Source organism: Ostrinia nubilalis, chromosome 21 (genome assembly GCF_963855985.1).
Source record: "Ostrinia nubilalis chromosome 21, ilOstNubi1.1, whole genome shotgun sequence".
Lineage (NCBI taxonomy): Eukaryota > Metazoa > Arthropoda > Insecta > Lepidoptera > Crambidae > Ostrinia > Ostrinia nubilalis.
This window is the reverse complement of record NC_087108.1, coordinates 852719-875742: the sequence shown is the minus strand read 5'-3', so window position 1 is coordinate 875742 and position 23024 is coordinate 852719. Positions and strand designations below refer to the sequence as shown.

The 23024-nt window shown below is 36.2% G+C and overlaps 1 protein-coding gene across 2 annotated transcripts in view; it reads left to right on the top strand.

Moving 5' to 3' along the window:
- Window positions 1–23024, top strand: part of LOC135082018 (GAS2-like protein pickled eggs) — a 201893-nt gene that overhangs the window by 89253 nt on the left and 89616 nt on the right. For both annotated transcript variants that reach the window (XM_063976767.1, XM_063976766.1), the window contains exon 2: window positions 11960–12165. In XM_063976767.1, coding sequence (XP_063832837.1) covers window positions 11983–12165 — 183 coding nt within the window. In that variant the 5' untranslated portion in view covers window positions 11960–11982. The remainder of the gene's footprint in view (window positions 1–11959; window positions 12166–23024) is intronic.

Here is a 23024-nt window from a genome sequence, read left to right as displayed (position 1 = left end):
AATATTTTCTATACTTTACGAGTGATTATTATCTTATTATTAGTTATTTTTATCTATGTAGGATATGTTTTATTATTTTTTACACATATTAAAACAAATGTCTGTAACGATTTAATGACAGAAGCATAAGGAACACGATCGCTTGTGTAGTTTCCAATAATATTTACGAGTACATAAATTGGCATAATAACAAGTAAGTACCGTTCGCAAATAAAAAAGTTAATAAATAAAACAAAATATTAAAGTTTTTTAGGTACCTATACGGTAAGAAATATATTTATGCATAGAGACAAAACAAAGTAAATTGTTTAAAAAATGCAATCATCTGTTTTTTCTATAGTTTATCAGAGGTATTTGTGAGGTACAAACAAATATCCAATTAATTTCTTAGCCAAACGATAACGTATCTTAAAGCTGAATGGTATTTGACTTTTTTGTGTAGTATAGATATTCTTAAAGTGTGACATAAGAATAAGTACGTTTACCACATGTGGAGCCCAAAAATAATAAGACCACACTGTCAACACATTAGCCTACTAAGAAGTACGGTCGGCAGAATAGTTTTGTAATAGATTTTTTTTACTTCTTTTTTTATTTAATTTTCTTTTTTCCCCATCCCAGTACCGTTCATATTATTTTATGGACTTTTTGCATGAAATACCTTGCTATTTTTATTCTAAAATAACTGCGATAACGAACAGGGTCACTGTGTGGGTAGCCTCAAATTCTAGATTTTATAGCCTGACCAGGAACATAAAAACCCTGGCATAGAGGCGCGTCAATTGCATTTGATAGTGCAACACTGAGTACAGTCGTACATGTGTTAAATTAATAGGCTAAATTTATGTATCAGGATTCAGGATTACGGGCTAATTTGATATTTTCATAAATTAACGAAAAAATATGATTAAAGGTAACCTGGTTTAAATAAATTAAATGAAACCATCAATCGAGCTAGTAGGATTTATTTTATTATTCATCAATAATCAAATTCAGAACTTGAATATTCAACTGCAATGTCTGCTCATGAACGCTTCAAACTCGGTACTTCTTTCCCAATTCCATAAAATTCAAAACTTAGAAAGTGACAAAAAACTTTAAAATAGGTAGTTGAAACAGACTTCAGCTAATTTTCATAGTGGACTGTACTATACGATAAACATGTCAGTCAATTTGACAACCTTTGTCGGAAACATTATTCAATGAAAATATTGTCCGAACCCTTAGTATTTCTCTTCGACAAATACATTAACACATTGTGAACCACTTTTCTTTCACGACTATAAAAATATTTTAGCAATTTAATTCACAAAATCAATTGCACACATTTAAAATAAAGTTTGTTTACACTTTGACAACAATAGACTGACATGCAAGGTGACATGTCAATGAAGTTTTCAGTTATTGTTGCCATTAAAAGAAATTAGTACCATTAGTTTTCCGCAACATGGCGAGGGTTTTTATGTTCCTGGTCAGGCTATACTATAGTTATTATTTTAGTAAATCTATACTAATATTATAAATTCGAAAGTAACTGTTTGTCTGTCTGTCTGTATGTCTGTCTGTCTGTCTCTCTTTCACGCCTAAACCGCTGAACCGATTTTGTTGAAATTTGGCATAGAGATAGTTTGAGTCCCGAAATATTTAGAATAGTTTTTATCCCGGTTTTTGAAGCAGGGACGCGCGCGATAAAGTTTTTCTGTGACAGACAAAATTCCACGCGGGCGAAGCCGCGGGTGGATAGCTAGTGTTGAATAAAGTTTTTTAATACTTTCACACTCATACCCGTAGATTCGTGGTTCGAGTCGGTGTGAGCTGCCACAAACTCTAGAACAAAAATGAATCATACAAAGTGACTTATTGCAGTATTTAAGCGAATGGTCTAGTCAACGACGACTCGACGTACTAACTACTATGTATGACATAAGTGCGAAGAACGTCGCGTGCGCAACTCAAAATATACTTAGTGGCATTGCGCCGTAAACAGATTAGCCTACAAACGCGGACTCACCATCAGCAAATAAGTCTTTTATTTATTTTCACAGTAAGGCTCAGTTGCACCACCTAACTTTAATTAACCGTAACTATAACGATAACCGGTGTTTTTTGTATGAGGTTTGACAGATTTTTGACGTTTGTTAAAGTTAAAGTAAGATGGTGTAACACAGCCTAAGTATTTCAGTATGTCAAAAGCAAGATTCTGAAAAATGGTTTAAGTACAACGTTGTTAATAAAAATAACGAGATTACAACACTTTTCTTAGAAAAGACTTCAATATTTCGTACCCTATAATCGTCGTACTTTTATGACATGAGTGGATATGACAGAAGACTATGTAACTACGTATCATCAGCGTCTGGCAGTCCACTTTAACCTTAAGAGTATAGTCTACCACAAAAAAAGTACGATGTTTTTCTTTCATTGCAGCTCTCTTTTTGAGGTTGTCTGTCTACCGAGCACAAGTGTCCCACGCTAATCTTGACCAACATTATATCTTACAAATATTTCCTTACTTTTTCTTTTTTTTGTACTATTTTTAAAAGTATGTAGTTTTCTGTCGGTACACGCGACAACGGAAGCCAACGGAGCGCATCGTTGCGCAAACCATTGTCTCTGCTGACCGTACTTAGGTACTCGTCTGGAGACGCGCATGCGATTATTAACATAAATATCGTTATAGTTAACTAGCTTTGTCTTATTGCTTTGCTTGCTAGATCTACGTAAAGTGACGCGTGTTCCTTGGGAAATAAGTTCTCGGGGAAAATAAAAACAAAATCTTGATACAGTTTCTTACAAATGTAGACAACATCTCTTTGATTATTATTTTCATGTAATAGGCACACTACCTAAATAAAGGGTATTAAAATTTGTTGATGCTAAATATCTTACACATTTTGAAAAATATAAAATGATGCTTTTATAACAAAAAAACATTATTTTACCGATTTAATATTTAAAGAGACGGATTGTTTTGATTATTTTCTAAAGTCAGGACAATAATGAGGGTTAGCTGCTGAAAATTAAAAACAGTACCAGCGATTCAGTCACTATCGTCAGTAAAACAACCTAAACCTAACAAAAACATTTTAACTCATCACCAATCTATGAAATAGCGACTGTCCTTGTACACACTATGTTGTGGTACCTAATTTATAACTACCTTACACAATGTAACCAACAAAAATACACCATAACGACGTCACAAGAACGTCATAATTTCTGTGTAAAACCAAATTCGAGGTACAGTTACGAAATATAAGTTACTGCGAATGGATTTATAATCGTCTCGAAACCAATGTCAGTGACGTTCCCGCGAATCCTTGGGCGCGTGCGTAAGCGCAGCGCTGCAGCGTAACTTTAAGTGACTGCGATACTTTTCCTTCCTAAATTGTAAACAATTAATGTGGTCAAGTTAAATTGTATTACATAGAAATTTTAATGGATTATTAAATTATAATACCTACTATGTATTGAATGTTTTAGTTATTGTTTTAAACTTTTACCAACTGATAACCAAAGGATACGTTACATAATATTTGATGAAGTTTAGTGTTTTAGTGGTTGGCTGAAAACAGATGGATAGAAACTCCATCATTTCGAAAATGACCCATATTTGGAGAAGTGAAAAAAGTCTATGCAAAGAAAGGAGTTTATGTATACTTCAACCAATATCATCTTCATTTCAGCCACAGGACGTCCACTGCGCTGACCATAGGCCTGAAAACGAGTAGCCAATTTTTACGTATTGTTAAAAATATCAATATTGTTATTATTGTGATTACGAGTAGGTACTTATAAATGCTTATTCTTTCTGTAGGTCCTTCAGTTTCAAATCTGAATATGTATAAAAACTGCACAAAATTAAATGACTCGCGATCTATACTCGCTGCAACAGCTCATTATGACGTAATTAAGGAAAAAACGTTTCAGTCATGATCAACATGGATTCCTCGCATTCTGGTCTAAATGACGCGCTCATGTTTGATTAGTCCACTTTTTGTGACGTTGGAATCTAATGTGGATGGCTGAATTAATTTGCTTTTTATCCGCGGAGATTGAACTAGATTGAGGGTAGGTAGACACAAGATATCTGCGAGACACTTTTAAGCCTATCTGTCAGAAGTTTTCAGAGGCATTCTAGTGAAAAGTTTAAGTCATTCTAGAATTTTTATTTGGTACAAATTTAATACTACTTATTATACTATCACCCTTTTTTATGCAGTATTGCTATAACAATGTGCCGTGAGATTTTCAATATACGAGAAGCATGTATATGGTATGTTTATGTATTATATCTGTCTCTTATCTCATTTTCTTCTATTCTTGATTAATCCTCAATTACCCATCGACCAAAGAAATTATTGCCTTCACTAGGCCTCCTTCTGAGTCTCTTTTATTATCTTCTTGATTATTTTCTAGACATTGTTATAATACCTCCTTTCTTTTTTAACTTTCTATGTGTTTATTTTTCTGACATTTTTTTAAACGATAGTGACGTAATAATAGGAAGGATTAGTCGATAAAAATAGAACTTAGGTAACATTCTTTGTAATTAAACTCTGTAATCAATTGTCAGGGTGTCAAGGCCCCATGAGACCAATTACTAGTATTCGGTGTAACAACAGCACTGGTACTTTTTATAGAACCTATTAGGTAATTAATGGAATGATGGGTTAAATGTTTTAAAATTAAATCAAATCCCTACTGTAAACTATAAATGCGAAAGTTGTCTTTCTGTCACGCTTTCATGCCTAAACCAATTTTGATGAAATTAATATGGTCCCGGGAAAGGCAAGTCTGTCCCTGTCAAAAAAAAAATTATGGGAAAACGTCACTTTTGAAGTTCAGCAAACATGTCCTCGCCGAAAACATGCTAATGTTTCGGCGGTTGCCATGGCAATTGCCATAAATTGGGCGAAAAAAGTTGTTTTGCCAACAATTTTATTTTCTATTGTTAGCAAAACAAGTTTTTTTTGGACAAACGCGCCCAAAAAAAAAACTTCTCTTTGTGCATGTCTGTCAAAAAGAAGGTAAAAACACTGATATATTTTTTTTAGGAAGTTTTATTGCCTTACCGTCTGTCTTCTCCTCATCTTTGTTTAGGTAGTTCCTTAGCTTTTTAAATAATGTTTCTAAATTCTCGGGCAAGATATACCAAAGATTAGGAAATGCCGCAAGTTTGAAGTCAACGTCCTGAGCTAAAATATTTGCACTCGGCTCACCTGTCGACTGTGGGCTGCAGGGCTGGCAACACCGGAAGTGCCAAAAATTTGAAAGCTTTGGAACCAAATAAAACCATTTTCGATTGTTTTGGATCACTAGGGCAGATCTTTTATTAATAAAGGTTAGACTTTTTAGGGTTCCGTAGCCAAATGGAAAAAAACGGAACCCTTATGGATTCTTTACTTACTTATTTCAAACTAACTTTACGCCCGCGGCTTCGCCCGCGTGGAATTTTGTCCGTCACAGAAAAACTTTATCGCGCGCGTCCCTGTTTTTGAAAACTGGGATAAAAACTATCCTATGTCCTTTCCCGGGACTCAAACTATGTCCCTGCCAAATTTCATCAAAATCGGTTCAGCGGTTTAGGCGTGAAAGAGAGACAGACAGACAGACAGAGTTACTTTCGCATTTATAATATTATTATTTATAATTTACTAGCTTTCCGCCCGCGGCTTCGCCCGCGTGGTTTGTTATTCCAAGTCTGATTCTTTTTTGTTATACCACGTTTTATAGTGACTGACGTTTCATGTCAAGTCACACGGGAATGCTGTCGAACGGGATAAAAATCCTATGTCCTTCTCCTGGCTCTAAACTACCTCCCTGACAATTTTCAGCTAAATCGGTTCAGCCGTTCTTGAGTTATAAGTGGAGTAACTAACACGACTTTCTTTTATATATATAGATAATAGATGCTTCTATTGTGCGGTAAATTGATCCGCATCAACAAAGCTCTTTTGAAAATGTTTGAATTTAATAATTGGACCAAATACCTACTTAGCTCAGTTTAACCGACTGATTTTTATAGTTTTATAGCATAACTTTAACCCTACCACTGTTTCGGGACAATAAATTGGCCACCTGAGTAGAAGCAGCGCAAGAAACTCAGTCAACTTTTCCAGCCTTCTTTCAAATCATTGACATCAGCAGCGCCAGCCCTGACAGGACACGTAATCCCCGTAACACGAGTCGCATGCGCACGCGCCGAATGTAGCTCCGTCAACATACAGCTTAATCTAATCTCAAAGGCTGAATCATAGTGTATATTATTATGTCTCTGCATATCTTGCCCTTGATTCGTCAGCTGTGCCTTCTTTTATAAATCACCATCAGCTCACTTTGGTCAGACAGATTTGAGTGTACGTGACAGCCTCCATAATATGTAGGTATGTCTCTAGTAGATTAGAGAAAATGAAAATGAAAAAAATGAAAATACTTTTATTAAATAAACACTTTACAATTACAAGATATGTGCCGCTCTCGTATAAGGTTAACCTGTGTAACGAGAGTCAGGCTCCTCCTCAAAAAAACATAAGACTAAAATTTAGTGTTTAGATTAAATTTTATCTTTAATTTAAAAAATAATTTAAATAGAAAAACAAAACAAAAATGTGTGTGTGATAGTGTGAGTGTGATTTTGTGTGTAACTGAATAAGTGTGCTAAGAGAAACTAGTAATTGTCTGGATTAACTTTTCTAAAGTGTCGTACGTATATTGTTCCATCCATTTTATAATAAGTTTTTTAAACGTTACCGAAACAAGTTGTGTGATGTCTTTACTTGTTGCAAGTATTTTGTTGTATAGTCTAGGGGCCATGTGTGAAAAATGCCGTTTCATGAGTGCTGAGTGTGTTATGGGAATAGTGAACCTAGGGACTCTCCTTTTGTCTAATGTAGTATGTGGGACTATTTTGTTGTGGAATCTACATAAGGTTAATAGTATGTATAATTTACGGACTGGGAGAACCCTAGCTTGCTGATACAGATGCTCTGTTGGGAACCGATAAGGAAGACCTAGTGCAACTTTGAGAACGGCTCTTTGAGCTCTTTCCAGCAGAATCATATGAGTCTTCGCCGCGTTACCCCAAACACATAGACAGTAAGTAAGGATGCATTGACAAAGAGCTTTGTAAGTTGAGACAAGAAGATCGTGATCTGCTGCAATACGTAACTGATTGCAGAGAGGTTGTGGTCCTGTTCGTTACAGCCGAATGACGTCCACTGCTGGACAAAGGCCTCCTCCAAGGTTTTCCACAATGAACGGTCCTGCGCTGCCCGCATCCAGGCTCTTCCTACGACCTTCACCAGCACTGTGGTCCTGTAGTTTAAACTATATGACCTGATGATGATGAAGATTTGTAGAACGCCACAGCGTTTGTATGCAGTTTCTGTTCAGTTGTTTTTCAGTAATTTATTAAAATAACTGCAAAGTAGCATTAGGTGAGGTGACTAAGTTTCTCGAGCTGCCTCTTTTTAGCACTGTCACACATTATTCTGAAGCAGTAGCAAGAATAAAACAATTTTTAAATGTTTTGAACAAAACAGTTTTAAGTTGAAGAATTTTTTCAAATAATTTTCTTTATGCTATCTGGAGAGTCCACTATTTAGGTATTTTAGGTTATTTCCAAAATTTATCTACCTTTCTAAAAATCAAGTTACTCGTATCATACTCGTCAATAATCAAGACCAGTCAGCGACTTCGCTATATTTTTTCTATTTCAATTATCGACATTTCCATAAATTGATCAGTCGTCCGATTGTCTATGGTCCAGTATTCGTGTGCACATATCTCACGCATCATTTCGCTCGGTGATTGGTCGCTGCGCGTGCGCCGTATATTTGTAAACCGGTCCTCAGTTTCTGTAAATAATATCAAAATTGAAATACTTAAAGACAATCAAAATAACGGGTACACTCATTTATAAATCGACAAAGTCAAAGTCAAAATTTCTTTATTTGTTTATTAGACTATTACATAGTACCTACAAATCGTGAAATATTTTGCTCATAAGGAGCTTCTACATGTCTACTAACATGTTACCCTACCAGCGCTTCGAAACCAACATTTGGCAAGTGCTGACAGGCGCCTTCTTATTTTTGTCCAGGTCACTTATAAGCTCGTTTTCCTCTTTTCATACAAAAATAGAGCTTATTAATCTATAGCTGTACCTTCATTAGTATTAAGCTACTTATTGGTCAAAAGCTCTGATGTCAGGACTGGAAAATCAAATTAAAACAATATTTTTTATGTAGGACATACTGTACCTACCTACTTTTTTACTTTCGTAGTCCTATTTACATAAACGTTGGTAATATTTCAGTTTTAGTATTAAAATACATATTACTGAAAGTAGGATGTGCTTATTAATGTGGCCTTGTGATTATCTTTCGCTGCGCAAGCAACGAATGTAGTAACGGCCGAAGTAGTTCTTGTTTATTTTCCTACGGCTATTGGAATAAGAGTCAATTTAAGTTTTAGTAGACGATAAAAATAGTTTTGGCCAAATTGATAGAAAATTAGACCTTTTAAAATGTATTTCAATTAGGTATCTGAAAATATGTAAATGAAGAAGAAGACCTCCTAGAAACTATTTTTTTTACATTATTAAAATAATGAGGTCGATTGAAATACCTTGAAATTTTAGTTTTTCAGAAATTACCCAAAACTGAATAATTACGAGTAGAAATGAGGACGAACCTTGAGCTTTTTGAACTAATTACTTACATATTATATAATATAATTATTTTGTTCCATTTTCATTACTTTTACTTTATAAAGGTAACAGGATTTAAGGTAAAGTTACTTCAGTACATGCTTTTGGGCTGAAAAAGTTCTGAAAATTCGGACTTCACTAATCGCACCATACTTTATCTCCCATATTGTTAACGAAAATCAAGTTAAACCAGAACGTCCGTCAATCGTCAGTTGGCTGATCCACTGATTTATATTTATGTTTGTAATCTCACGGTCATCATATAATTTGGCTCGGGTCGGTGAATCCATCTAATTGATGAGTGTTTCATGTCCAACGCGATTTGCACGCTTTTTGTTGAATTTAAGCAGATACACTATTTTTGCTAGAGAGTCCACATCTCGAGATTAAAAATAAGGTAGAATTCTGAAAAAGATTAGTTTAAAAAACTTGTTTCCATAAGTTTCTGATCAATTCAATGTCGAAAATCATAATTATTGTCGAATTACACCAGAAGAAGTCAACTTCAAAACTTAAAATTCCTAAAATCATTGCTATTTTATGTCATTTTATATCAACATGTGGACGACATACCAATTCTAATTTCTGAATACATATTATTATTTACACTAGCAAAGCGAATGTTTAGAAAAATACTGTAATGAACGATTATTTACTCCAAAGATGCAAATGAAAAAGGTGATACCTAAAGAGACCCTTAAATACTTACTCCCCCAGTATCCCCTAAGGGCTCTTAATGCGTCTAGACTGCTAAGGGCTGATTTTTCACTGGAATTTCAACGAGATCCTTTTAAATAGGTGTTGAAAGTCCCTTATGTCCATGAAGACAAATACTAACACACTGTTATGACGTAATCTTCCTGAATATGTTCTGGAAGAAACCACTTTAAGCGATAAGAAGATCTCAATTATATTGTGCTGCTCTATTCGTTATGCTATGTACAAGTAGTATCCACATTGCTTTACATTGTTTTATATGATGTAACTAGCTGGTTCCCGTGATTTTCGTCCGTTGTGATAATTACTTTTGTTTTCCCGAAGGCATTTTCAGTCCTTTTCAACCCGTTTATATTAGACTAGCTTTTGCCCGCGGCTTCACTCGCGTGAAATTTAGTTTATCACAGATAGTCATTTTATAGCCTATATGTTATTCTGTGTTATAAACAATAATACTGTAAAGTTTCATCAAAATCCATTCAGTAGTTTTAGCGTGAAAGAGTAACAAACATCCAGACATCATGACGTCCAAACTCAAAAGCGAATCATGAAAAAGAGACCAACGGGACTCAAAAGCGACTTATTATGTAGTGCATAAGTATGTACATCGTACAGTCAGCGTCAAATAGTTCGTAACACCCAAAGTAGCCAAAAAGTTAGCAACATAGCTTGTCGTTTCGGGTGTGTTGCTACAGCCGTGGTCGCAAGAAGACTGGTGGCTTGCGGTGTTCGACGCGGCATCATCAGGCGGTCTGAAAGATTTTCAGTTACCCTCAATTTTTTACTATTAAATTGCCAGTGTAATTACTATACTAAATCCTTACTATAATCTATGTAGTGTCTCCTGGGGTTAATATGGCGTTAACCATTAGTAAGCCGCCATGCTGTGCTCACTAGACCGTGGGGGTAAACGAACTGGTTCAATACAAACAGACTGATAATGGGACTTTATGTGAAAAACCAATGGTGCGATATCACCTAAAGAGAATTTACGTGAATATTTTTATTCATATTCATTCATTCACTACTTACTGGCTGGAGGGAAGCCGAACCTTAACTTCGAATTCTTCCTATGTTCTTCTGATTTTCGTTGTGGGTCCACTTTTTTTAGGGCAATTTTTTACCTTCATAAGATTTTTCCTTGGACTCCCACGAAATGAATGCATTTAGCATATTTAAATGTAAATATTTTCTTGTGGTTTTCTTATCATATATTGAAGGATCGAAGACGTGGAAGCAAAGTTCGTAGTTTTTTTATTCGTTAACCGGATAATTTGCCTCCTGTCACATTAAAAAAAAAACTTTTTGGATAACTTTTACCTGAAATCTGGGTGCTTGTAATAAGCTTTTTGTAATTAAATTTTCCAACTGCATACATAAAAGGTTGTTAAAATGCATAATTGAAACAATTGAGGTGTTACAATGTAGACATTTCTCATCCATCAACTGGTTATCAAACTAAACGATAACTAGAGAAGGAAGCTGTGAACTAAATCGACCCACTTTATTTATGACTTCATCCTTTCGGTCTGGATCTAGACTAGATATCAATCTGAGCCGTCCATCTCAATTGTACTGATACGGGTGCCATTTGAACCTGCCTGATGGGTAATTGTCTATCTAGATTCTAGACAAACCATTTAGCATTGATTCTTTTATTAAGGTGGATTGGGAGATATTTTACTATTGAGACAATAGGCTTTATTCAGAATGACAGATTTGAAACAGTGTAAGTTATTGGTCTTCTACTTGAACTTGGATTTAAATAATATACCTAGTATTTTAATGACGAAACTAGGCTTGTATAAAGTAGAATATTCTATAAAAATAAAAGGCTGTTTGCCTACACTGTGACTTTTTGATATTTAAAATCGCTTGGGCTACTCCCGTAACCTTCACCAGATCTTAGACCCACCTAGATGGGGGCCTGTCCACACTACATCTTCCGACCTGTGGTTGAACTTTTCTGCCCCAGCTGCCATCAGCTCTGCGAGCTATGTGTCCCGCCCACTGCCACTTGATTTTATACATTCTCAGCATGATTTGCAGAGTTTTATGAGGCAACAAGACTAATGGGACTATTCCCACCTCTCGTTCCCACCGTTGCAACTCCTGTGTAGCCAGGATCTACAGCTTGACCTCCTTAACCCAACCAGTGAAGGTCAAATTTGTCCCGGGGGAAAATTAAACTGTCATTAGACCCGCATCAAAATTAATCAGAAGAACATACGTATGAGTTCCAAGTTAAGGTTCGACAAGTTAAGAACAACAAGACTGTAATCGCACTAGATATTAAGGGCTATATTTCACCGGGACACTACGGCGGCGCAACCAGTCGCCGCTACCAACAAAATGTATACAGCTCTATAGAGAGTTACTCACCTGGTGTCCATTTGGTTGCGCAAAGCTGCATACATTTTGTTGGTAGCGGCGACTGGTTGCGCCGCCATGGTGTCCCGGTGAAATATAGCCCTAGTGATGATGATGATGATTTTTTCCCACTTTCTAACTCTGTCCTCTTCTTTCCAGAGCCAGTGATGTCCACTTGAGCAATGGCGAGCGCAGGCGCAGTGCTCCTGGAGGCGCGGCCCTTCAGGCCCTTCAAGTCCTCGGAGGAGTACCTCTACGCCATGAAGGAGGACCTGGCGGAGTGGCTGACCATCCTCTACCCTGAGCTGAGGATCAACGCGGACAATTTCTTGGACAGACTGGATACGGGCGTCGCTTTGTGCCGGGTAAGTTTTATTTATTTATTTATTACTCGACCACGGCTTCGCCCGCGTGAAAAAGGGCTATTTTTAGGGTTTTCCCGGAAATTATTCGAAATTTTCTTGCCGTAAAAACCATTCTTGGACTTCAACGAACATTAAAAAAGAATTGGTGAAATTGGTCCATGCGTTGTTGAGTTATGCGCTTACCAACACATTTTGCGATTCGGTTTAATATTTTAGATTTATTATCTATACTTATAATAAATCTGTAGAGAGGTCAATTCTGTACATGAAATATATTTTCAAAATAACTATCAGGGGGTGATTAGTGAACGATACTGATGCCAAGCTATGCCAGCTAGTTATTAATAATTATTTAATTAAACCATGGTCGTGGCGACCACGGTCTGGAAGACTTAGTGTGGGCAGATCCCCCCACTTGGGGGACCGACGATCTGGTGAAGATCGCGGGAAGTACATCAGTAGACGACATTTGGCTGTAATGAACGAACGAATTCATTTAAGTTCTTTAATGACTTGGTTTTTTCTGCCCGTATGTGTTGCGTCAAGTTAAACTTATGCAAAATTTTGGAGTTTTATGAAGATCCGTATTGTAGATTTGGTGTGCTAGAGTAAGTGAAATTCATTACTGGCTGTAATATGCTAATATTACTCTCCTATCTCCATAATTTTTGTAATTTTTCACGGAAAAAGTACAAGAAAAAGTTGACGATGACGAAGAAGAACTAACATTATTATGTTTAGCTTTAGGAATACCCTGTTTCTTCGATATATTAATCATTTTCTACTTTATAACGAACTGCGCCTTATCATTGGTTAGGTCGGAAATCATTAAGTGCTTATCATTACGTCGGTATCAGATAAGTATTTATGGCCTCTTTTACTTCGATAACAGAATAAACACCTACTTGTTTACCTTTCTCAGAACGAATGTTTGGTAGTTTTGGTGGGAAAAGATATTTACCGTATTCACAAACATTACTATGAGGTCTCACAGTGCGCGTGGACGCACAGGGTGACACGAACCAATCACAGAGCTCTATTCAACGTTGTGCTTTCGATTTGCTGCTTCACTTAAGCAAGCATCGTTTGTGAATACGGGTGTTAGTATTTAAAAAACATTAACGGGACTTTTTCATTCACACTTTTAGTTTAGGTGACTGCAATTTAATAACATAAATATGCTGCTCTATGTAGATTATTAAATGAGAACCTCCTCCTTTTTTGAAGTCGGTTAAAAATGGCTTTAAACTAAAGTACGAGTAGCTTGAATCTTAATCAAATCAGTTGTTTATATGCAAGTAAAATCTAATAAATGAAGAAATACCTAACTGTAACGACTGTTTTCTGTGCCTCTTTAATCTAATCTTAAAAAAAAAATTGTGAATATTGTATAACTAAATCCAAACTTGAATTTATTCTTATTTATTATGATTTTCAGTGACCGTAATTAGCAAAATATAAAAAAAAAAATGATTTCGACTGTCCACTGTCGTACTTTGGCCTTAATATCTCTTATTTCCCAATCCGTGATTAGCAATTTGAAATTCATTATGCCTAATTACCGCGAGCTGAAGGCTTTGTTTCGCCATCTTGTGAAATACGTGTCAAAATTAAATCTGACACTAATCTAATAGGGGCTCAAAAATAATTGAACACAATTTTGCTGATCAAATTAATTAACTTCTTTTGAACAATGACTAATATATTGTTGTTAGAGACAAGATTTAATATTAAATTAATTAGGTACTGAGTGAATATCAACAAACTCGTTTTTTGCCTAATTCCGGTGGCGAATTTTAATTTCCACTTTCCAAAACTTTTTTGTGGCAGAAATAATAGTAAATAACTTGTATTATTCAATGATATGGTAGAGATCAAAATATTATTAATAGTTTGTCGGCCGTTTGGTGTAGTGGTTCGAAACGGACTACTATTCCGGAGGTTGCGGGTTCGATTCCCGCACAGTACAAACATTTGTGTGCATATGAACATATTTGTTTGTATTGGACTGGGTGTTTTCTATGTATAATATGTATGTATTTACAAAAAAAAAAAGTATTTAAGTATGTTTATATCGGTCGTCTAGTACCCATAGTACAAGCTTTGCTTAGTTTGGGACTAGAGGCGCAGTGTAAAATGTCCAAGGATATTTATTATTATTATTATTATTATTATTAGTTCTCGAGATATGTCAATTTGAAATTATCAAGAGCCACCGAAATTGTATTTGAGCCACCGGAATTAAGAACCAATCCACCGAAATTTATTTATACAGCGGACTTCGGAATGTTACGGATGATTGTCTCAAATTACTTATTTATTTGTAATCAATTAAGTATTATTATCCAGTAAAGATGTTTATAATTAAAAACAATATATTCAGGCCTGTGTTGTGACCCTAAAAAAGCATCAAATCTTCCCACGTGAGTCGTAATAGCCGACTAAGGAATCAAAATACTGGAGGGTGGGCTGCAGCATCTTTCCGGGTATTATACTACCATACTGGAACTACCAACCAGCCTGCTAAGCATGGTGATAACGGCAAAATCCCTCCATAGAGAACAAATCCAAAACTTTCTGGCTCTAGCCGCCAACAGCCCCGTTATTCTAGAGTCATCACAAAGACATCATACATGACCCTCAAACCCAGAAACCAACTCTAGTCCCGGGAGGGCGACCAACTGCCCCAGGTTGGTGTTAGGTTTATCTTCCATAAGTAAAAATATTGGTCCAGGCTAGCCAAGTTTTCATGATGGTATCATACCTATCCTATACTCAGAATTACGCAACTAATTATTCGCTAAAGACCACGCGAACTGGAGATTAAGTATGAAGATATTTCTAGATCTATACCAGCTACTGAACTAACACATTACATATTTGTGACAGGGTAATTTAACGGAAAACTATGCAAACCTAGCCACAATGAGCTAGATGAAAGTAGTACAATTAAGAAACGGAGGACTAAATCCAGCCAGCCTCATAGAGAGAGAAGGCCTAGCAAAAGATGCCAGAACTGTAAAAGCGTACTGAGCTGCACCCTAATAGTACTGCAAAAATCAAAATGTAGTAATCATTTTTAGACGAACAGGCAATTTAATTACATTTGCATTCTCCGATCACCACACAGCTTATGACCGCAGTCTATGAAGGAACACTATCTGCGGTTGCGATCCTCATCAGTGAGGGACCGAGGAAGAAGAAGAAGTCATCACCGAAATAGAAGAATGCCGAATAAAAGATGCTCAAAAGCTGTCGACTGATGAAGCCTAAGCCACGACCAGTGCCAATCCAGCTCCAAAGCCCCACGAATTTTCATCTCGAGTGGCAGAATAGATTGCAACCTACGAGACTAGGGAAATTTTAGCTGTTTCAGGACTATTCTCATCTGTTTTTAAGATTCTGCTTAGTATCGATGTATAAATAGCTATCCAAGTCCTCACGCTGATACAACGTGTATTATAGAGACGATTTTTTTGTAATAAATCGAAAGTATGTATTTGCGAGACCAAATTGAATATACCAACATGAATAACGAGGATAGCAGAACCATTTTGGTAAATGCCTAAGCTGCTAGGAGAGATTAAGAAGCACTACTAGTAATTAGGCTGAAGATCGAGATTATTCCGACACTTTAGCGAAGATATCCTAGACTTTAGCTTGAGTGAGATTGGAATGCCCTATTAAAAACAGCAAGGTATGTACCAGGAGATAATGAAATCACAACTGAGCTTATGAAATCAGATGGAATGCTAGTACTAAAGTTCTCTTAAATACCACCATGTTTATTGGTCGATAAACCAAAAAATAAGACATGGTGGTGGTGCTAGAGACTGGAATGGAATGGACGTTGGCGATGGTTCAGAGTCAGGTGAGGCAGCTTTTTCCTGAAACATCCAGACAACCTCATTTTCGAAAAGACGTTTGTAATACTACGTACATATTTAATGCTGCGTCAAATTATGCAGAAGACTGAGGACTATAATCAGTCATTATTATTGGCCTTTTTGTACCTTCTTCGATTCGGTCAAGACCTGGGCTGTGTCTCTTTAATGGCGTCAAATTGACTGTCGATACATGCAACTTCTGAAGTATTTGTATGAAAACTTCATCATATCAGCCCTCCCCCAAGATCAGAACTCGAAACTTATCTGATTACTGCGAGGGTTCAGAGTTGGAGACACCATAATCTCTTGAAGTCTTCACTACTTCCCACTTAGAGGTTTTCAAGCTTCTGAGCTAGACCGAGCTCAGTATCAAGATACGGCGAGTACATCACACAACTTCGATTCACTGACGATATTGTAGTTATGACTGAGACCTTAGTAGACCTAGGTACAATGCTCCAGAGCCAATAAGACCAATTCCGGCAATATATTCGCCACCGGAGCCACCGAAATTGCGCCACCGGAATTGAAAAACTGTTACAAAATTCAAATTATAAAGAAAACTATAATTCTGATCAATAATTTCTGTATGCAGATACAACAAAACACCAAACTTTAATCATGTTAAAGAATCGTTTAGCATCTAAGTAAGTAGCTTTCACTCATACACTTGCCAGCGAAATTGAAAAATTTTGTATTCCTGTGCCGCTGATACTAATATTTACGGGTCTGCTGGAAAAACAATACCACAAGTCGCAAGTCTTTATAGCCCGATCAGGAGGACACAGTTGAGTGATGCAGGGAAGAAGAACTCTACGTCTCTCAAAGCTTCTTTGGAGAAGTAAGAGAGTGTCGAAATTGAGCCACTGTAATTGCTTTTTTTCGTGGGACAGTTTTGAAAGGCTATTTAAAACACTTAAAATATGAAATATCACATTTCTTTCATATCATTTGGAAGTCTTATTTAATGTATTTTATGGCTATACTATTTTTAAATTACTAGAATCCCCGAGAAAGAAGGAATAACACAATTTATGAGTAGAAATAGAGTTAGGACGCGCCACCGCTATTAGATTTTGGGTCTTTGAAAATTTTTTTAGTACATAAAATAACTACCTATTGTCCTTAAGACTTTGTGTCGTGTAAAACGCTGCATAAACTATATACAGAAAAAAAATCATCGCTCTAGTTACATTTCTCCCATCGATTCTCAGCTCCGCCGCGTAAAAAACGTGTTTGGGATATTCACCCTACTACAATAATAAATTATCGACAATGTCGATAATATTGTTAATTGTTAAAGTCATTGTCTGTCAATATATTTTTATGTTGAATTAATAGATTGTATTAAAATGGATCTGTGAACTTTTTTTTGTTATGAAGAAGCAAAAATAAGTAAACCGTGTCCAATTCAATAATTGAGTTAGTCAAAACTTTATTACTATATTTTTAAGTGTCTATAATAATAATAATTTATAATAATAATTATTTAGCTTCTCTTGGGAAAGCTTGACTTCTTTAAAATAAATTATTCTATTATATTTTTGTTCCATCATGCTCCAGGTGATATTTTTTCAATAGTTCAAGTGTTAATTGACATTTATTTGTGTAAATAGATACGAAGTAAATACCTCTTTAGTAAGATTTTGGTTACACAACAATTATTATTAGTGTGGTTTTAAAAGCGAAACCTCACATGAAGTTTACAAACTTTAGTTTAACCGCAGTTTAACTAACACGCATAGCTTTAAATCAACAACTCGCGCGCAGGGTGGTTTATTTGCGCCGGCGCATACCGGCTTTACACGAAGCGATTTAGACGCAATTACGGGCTTATTACTTGTAATAGGTACGCCTTAAGTGTGAACCCACAGCTTGATTTCAATTGAGGGTATTTACGCTATATTTATACGTAAGTTAGTATATAGGGAACATAGTACGCAGAACTGACGGCCGATGGGGCAGCAAGGTTCTGGAGTGGAGGCCGCGTATCGGAAAACGCAGCTTAGCAGTGGACGTCCTATGGCTGAGATGATGATGATGATGACGCTATATTTATGTATTCTTCTTCTTTTCGTGTCAACAACAAACCTACACAGTGTCAGCCCAAAACTCCGCCACAAGAGTGGCGTTTTCAGTAGCACTCATCAAATCCTCCTGAGTGCAGTTGCTTGGGCACTCAGGGCATGACATCAGGTGCTTCATCGACTGGGAAACAAAACCGCACCTGCACTCCATGTTTAAGCCATCCAAGAATCCCCACCTGACCAGATGCATTGATAGCCGCGTGCTTTGATAGTTCTGTGATTGAGGATTCGAATCCTACGGGATGCAAATGTCGGAGTGATTAGCACCAGTATTTTTAAACTGAGTTAGATTTCAGATCTGCATTTTTAAATTGAGTTAAATTTCAGTTCATTAAAGAGAAATGTGACGTATCCTTTGGAAACTGTCGTCATCGTCATCATTTCAGCCATAGGATGTCCACTTCTGAACATAGGTCTTCACCAAAGATTTCCATAGTGACCGGTTGGTAGCGGCCTGCACTCAACACCTTCCTGCTACCTGGGAAACTCTACTATAGACTTGGGATAAAAATTATCCCATATGTATTTCTCGTAGTATGGGCATACTCTTAGTACCAAATCCTTTTTTTTTGTAGCATCGATAAGTTCTTAGTAACATGTCACAAGGAATTTAGTTGATAAATAGTGTACCCACAAGAAAATAGGTAGTATATTTTTAAACCGGCAGACAGTGGTGACTGAGTTTGTTGCGGCGCTTCTTCTCAGCACTTGCCAAATGTTTGTCTCGAAGCGCTGGTAGGCCAAAAAAAGAATGAGACATGTATAGGCTCCTTAAGAGCATTTGACGATTTGCAAGTACTAATTTAATTAGTCTAAACAAATAAAGATATTTTTGATTTTGATTTTAGATTGTAAGTACGTATTACTTAATCCAAGTATTACTCGGCTAATCCGACAGAGCGATTAGTTGACAGATGCTGGTGTCAATGGGTGTTGCAACAGCCCAGTATGGTTATTATCCGTCTAGAGTTAAACTCAGTCAGTGCCTGAGGTATGGCAGCGGCACGGGAGGGGTGACATTGACATAATGACGTGACAGAGCATATTTATTTATTTACTAGCTGACCCGGCGAACTTCGTACCGCCTTATATCAATCTTTCTGAGAGATTTTCTTTATGTTTTTTTCCGTAAAAACCTTGTACAGAGTATTAGATAACTACAAAAAAAAAATCAGCCAAATCGGTCAAGCCGTTTTCATGTTATGTCGTGACAACGGAAAACGGGTTTCATTTTTATATATATAGATAGATAAAGAAGATTTATTTTTTATTTTTATTGGGCTATCAACATGAGATACAGTATTAAACACAATTAAATAATTAAACAATTAAGCCAAAGGTCTCTAGCTAACTGCTCCCACACAAACGATAACCACAGCATGCATAATATTATAATGTAAGCAACCCGTGAACTTTACACAATACACATAATATAATACCTAATTACAACTTTGAATTTAAACAACAAAAAGAAAGCAACAAAAAATAAAAATAAAATAATAAGAGGCCTCCTAGATGCATGCCACCAGGGGCACGTCATCTAGGCATGGAACATTTCATGAATAGCAGGTGAAAAATCATATGAAATGAATTTCATTAATCACACCTGCTATTTTACTTCACATAGACTGCTATAATTTCACAGTCAACGAAATCACGAATCACATGAATTTCATTCATTCATTCGAGCGAAGTTCGTGAGCGCAGCTCTTCGAAGCGACCGAGCGAGTAAGAAGGAATGATTTGATCATGTGCGTGTTAGAAAAGGACAAGAGATGTGATGACGGACGAATCTGGGCATTTTAAATATGAACTTTAAACTCAAAGGTGTAAGGTTTAGATTTCTTTATCATGATTCGTGTGATTTCATTAGATAGCAGGCAGATGAAATGAATGATTTTCATTAGTCGCGCGGTTATCAATGTGCTGTGAAACTGTTTGTTTTTTGTTGTGCGACATAAATGAAACAGATATTGTTACATTTCATATTTTAGCTAATTAGCAATCCTTCATCATAATTCATACTTCATTAAAAGTAGCACATTATATGAAAGAGCTACATTAAAACACTGCGAATAAAAATCATTGCCTGTGAAATTTCGCATGTGAAATCATATGAAAAAAAATCATCATTTCATAGAATGAAAATGAATGAAAAATAGCAATCATTTCCATGCCTAACGTCATCCGTCTTAATTGTTTTTAAGAAACCAGCGAGGCTTTGAAAATGTATATCAAGTTCTGGCAACTTCTTGCTGAGATCATTGTACAAACGAGATACACGAACAATTGGTGAACTGCGACTCATCCTCGTCCTACAAAATCTATCTTTGAACAATCCACAAGGGTAACGTGGTATTCTCAAGGGCACGTATAACACATATAAATCTGAAGTCAGCGGCAGCAAACGTCAGTTTGACCAGGCTTCATCTCCGTGAGGTTGCATCGAAAACAAAACACGCGCGACTACACCTCCTGCCTGAGATATCTAACCGACAGGACAATCACGAGCAAGCATTAACGCATTCACGTGTATTCTTCACCCATTTGCATTGTAATGAATACTGTGCAGTATTTTAACTGCCTGAATAAAATAATAAATAATAGAAACACAAAATATAATTCATGCTTTTATTCATGTATTTCCTCCGCTATTTTCCGCAGTTTGGCACCTCACGTCACACATCATTTTACCGAAGTCAGCCCTATGGCTTCGGCGCAGTACCGATCACTGACGTTTGTCAACAAAATGGTGCTGGACTCTTGAGACAAGCTAAATTACATCATATTGATAACGATATTGAGCATACATTTTTTTAAATACCTTCGCGAAGAAAACCTGTACGTAGTACTTATTCAGTGGTTTGAAGTCACAAAAAAAAATTCTCGTTCTGCTTCAGCTTCTGACTGAGTTAAACGCTAGACGTATACTTTAGTTACAGACTTAGCTAATCTATGCTTATGCGCTCGTTTGCACGCTTGTTGCCTATTAAACTGACGTGTCAGGCTCAGGTGTAAGAATACTTAATTTAAAGGCGATTTTTATTTTAAACTGGTTCTAAACGTTTTGCACCTGTTGGATTTGACATGTCACTCGTTTATTAACTTGTTTTATAGCAAATAATTTTTAGAATTTACAACAAAATACAAATTGTTTAAGTGCCTAACTAAAATTATGACGACTATTAATAGGGAAACTTAGTACATAATAGGTATATTGACGTAACGCAATGGACTAGACTTGTCCTGTTAGGTATAAGGATGAAGACCATGTCTGGAACAATTTTGCACAATTTACTCGCATATTGTTTGTACAATTCATCGTCATAATTTAGCCTATACTTAAATACTACTTGTATAAAAATGGCATCTAGATAATCTAAGCTAGGTAGGTACTACCAATCTGAGAAGATGCGTAAGAGACTCAGTCGCGCCTTTTTCAGCCGTTTGTTTAGTAAGAAAACACATTTACAAGATGCTAGCTAAGCTTATCGTTTACAGTTACATAATAAATGAAAACTCGTAGTTGAAATGCTTACATACCTACCTATTGTCTCAATATAAAGCTGTTTAAGTATTTGTCAAACTTTAAATCTCAATTCGCTGGCAAAACAGACAAAGCATATATTACTAGCAACTTATAGTCCTCTTCACGATATCATTTAAATTGAAAGCATAATAATAGAACCAAACCACTAGTAATCTTTATCCAGTAATTTGCTTACAACAAACAATAAAAACAATGTACGGAAATGAATATTCAGGGCAGATAAAATTATATCTGAATGCGTCAGTTTCAGCGAAGCACAGGGAAGCGCTCTGAGTCAAGCTGAAAGAAAACACAAGTGAGTGTTAGTCACGCTCCTTGGGCTTGACCGGAAATGGCTCAGTTAATCTGTGATTAAGTGTGGGAAGAATGTTTTAAAATAATAAACTAATTGATAAACTTCCACACGCTAGCCCTCCATATTTAGTTTTGTTGTTGCTATGAAAAATAGACTGAATCAGTGACATAGTGATCTCAAAATAATATCTTTTATCAATCAAATGTAGGATTATGTTACTTAAATCACTAAAATCATTCTGTATTTTTAAGATGGTCGGGTTTTTTTTGCAAAATTTTCCAGTCTATGGGCTCAGTGTTTATTTATAGAAATAACGTGGGAATGTGAAAACGGATATTTTTGACTAACATATTGTACAAAAAAATGAAATTAATTATTTCACATTTCGCCTACTCACTGTCACTGAACCAAGTATCCAATACTACACTAGCTACTGAAATAAGTAGCTGTATACATAGTACAAATAGACAACAGCACCTTATGTAGTTCCAATAAGTTACACTTTTCCTCAAAACCGTTGGACTTGCGGGTAACTACACACTATTATGAGCAGAAGCCACACAAAATTAGTGTTTAGTATTGGTTACATAACTACCATATTCGCGGCAACCTTGTGTCGCAAGGCTTGTCGCAACTCGGCCCTCGACACCCGCGTGGAAATTTCGCAAAGCTAACAAAAATGCATGCTTAGATATGCACTGGTCAGTTTCACACTTATGAATATTATATTGTGGAATAGTTACATTAAGAATAATTATTAGACTATTTTGTTAAGAACTGGAGAGTTGGCTAAGTGTTATTTTAATTCGGTTTAAAATAAATAATATTGAAATCGCGACTTCGTCCGGAGTTCAGTATGGCGAAAGAAGTATGTACAGTACAATCAGTGTCAAATAGGTAGTGTCAAATAGTGTCAACTAGGCGATGGTTAGAAATCGACCATTGCTCGTCGCAGTTCCTCACGGGACATGGCAACTTTAAACATAAACTTCACGAATTCAAACTATATAGTTCCGTCTCCTTTTTGCGAGTGTTCCACT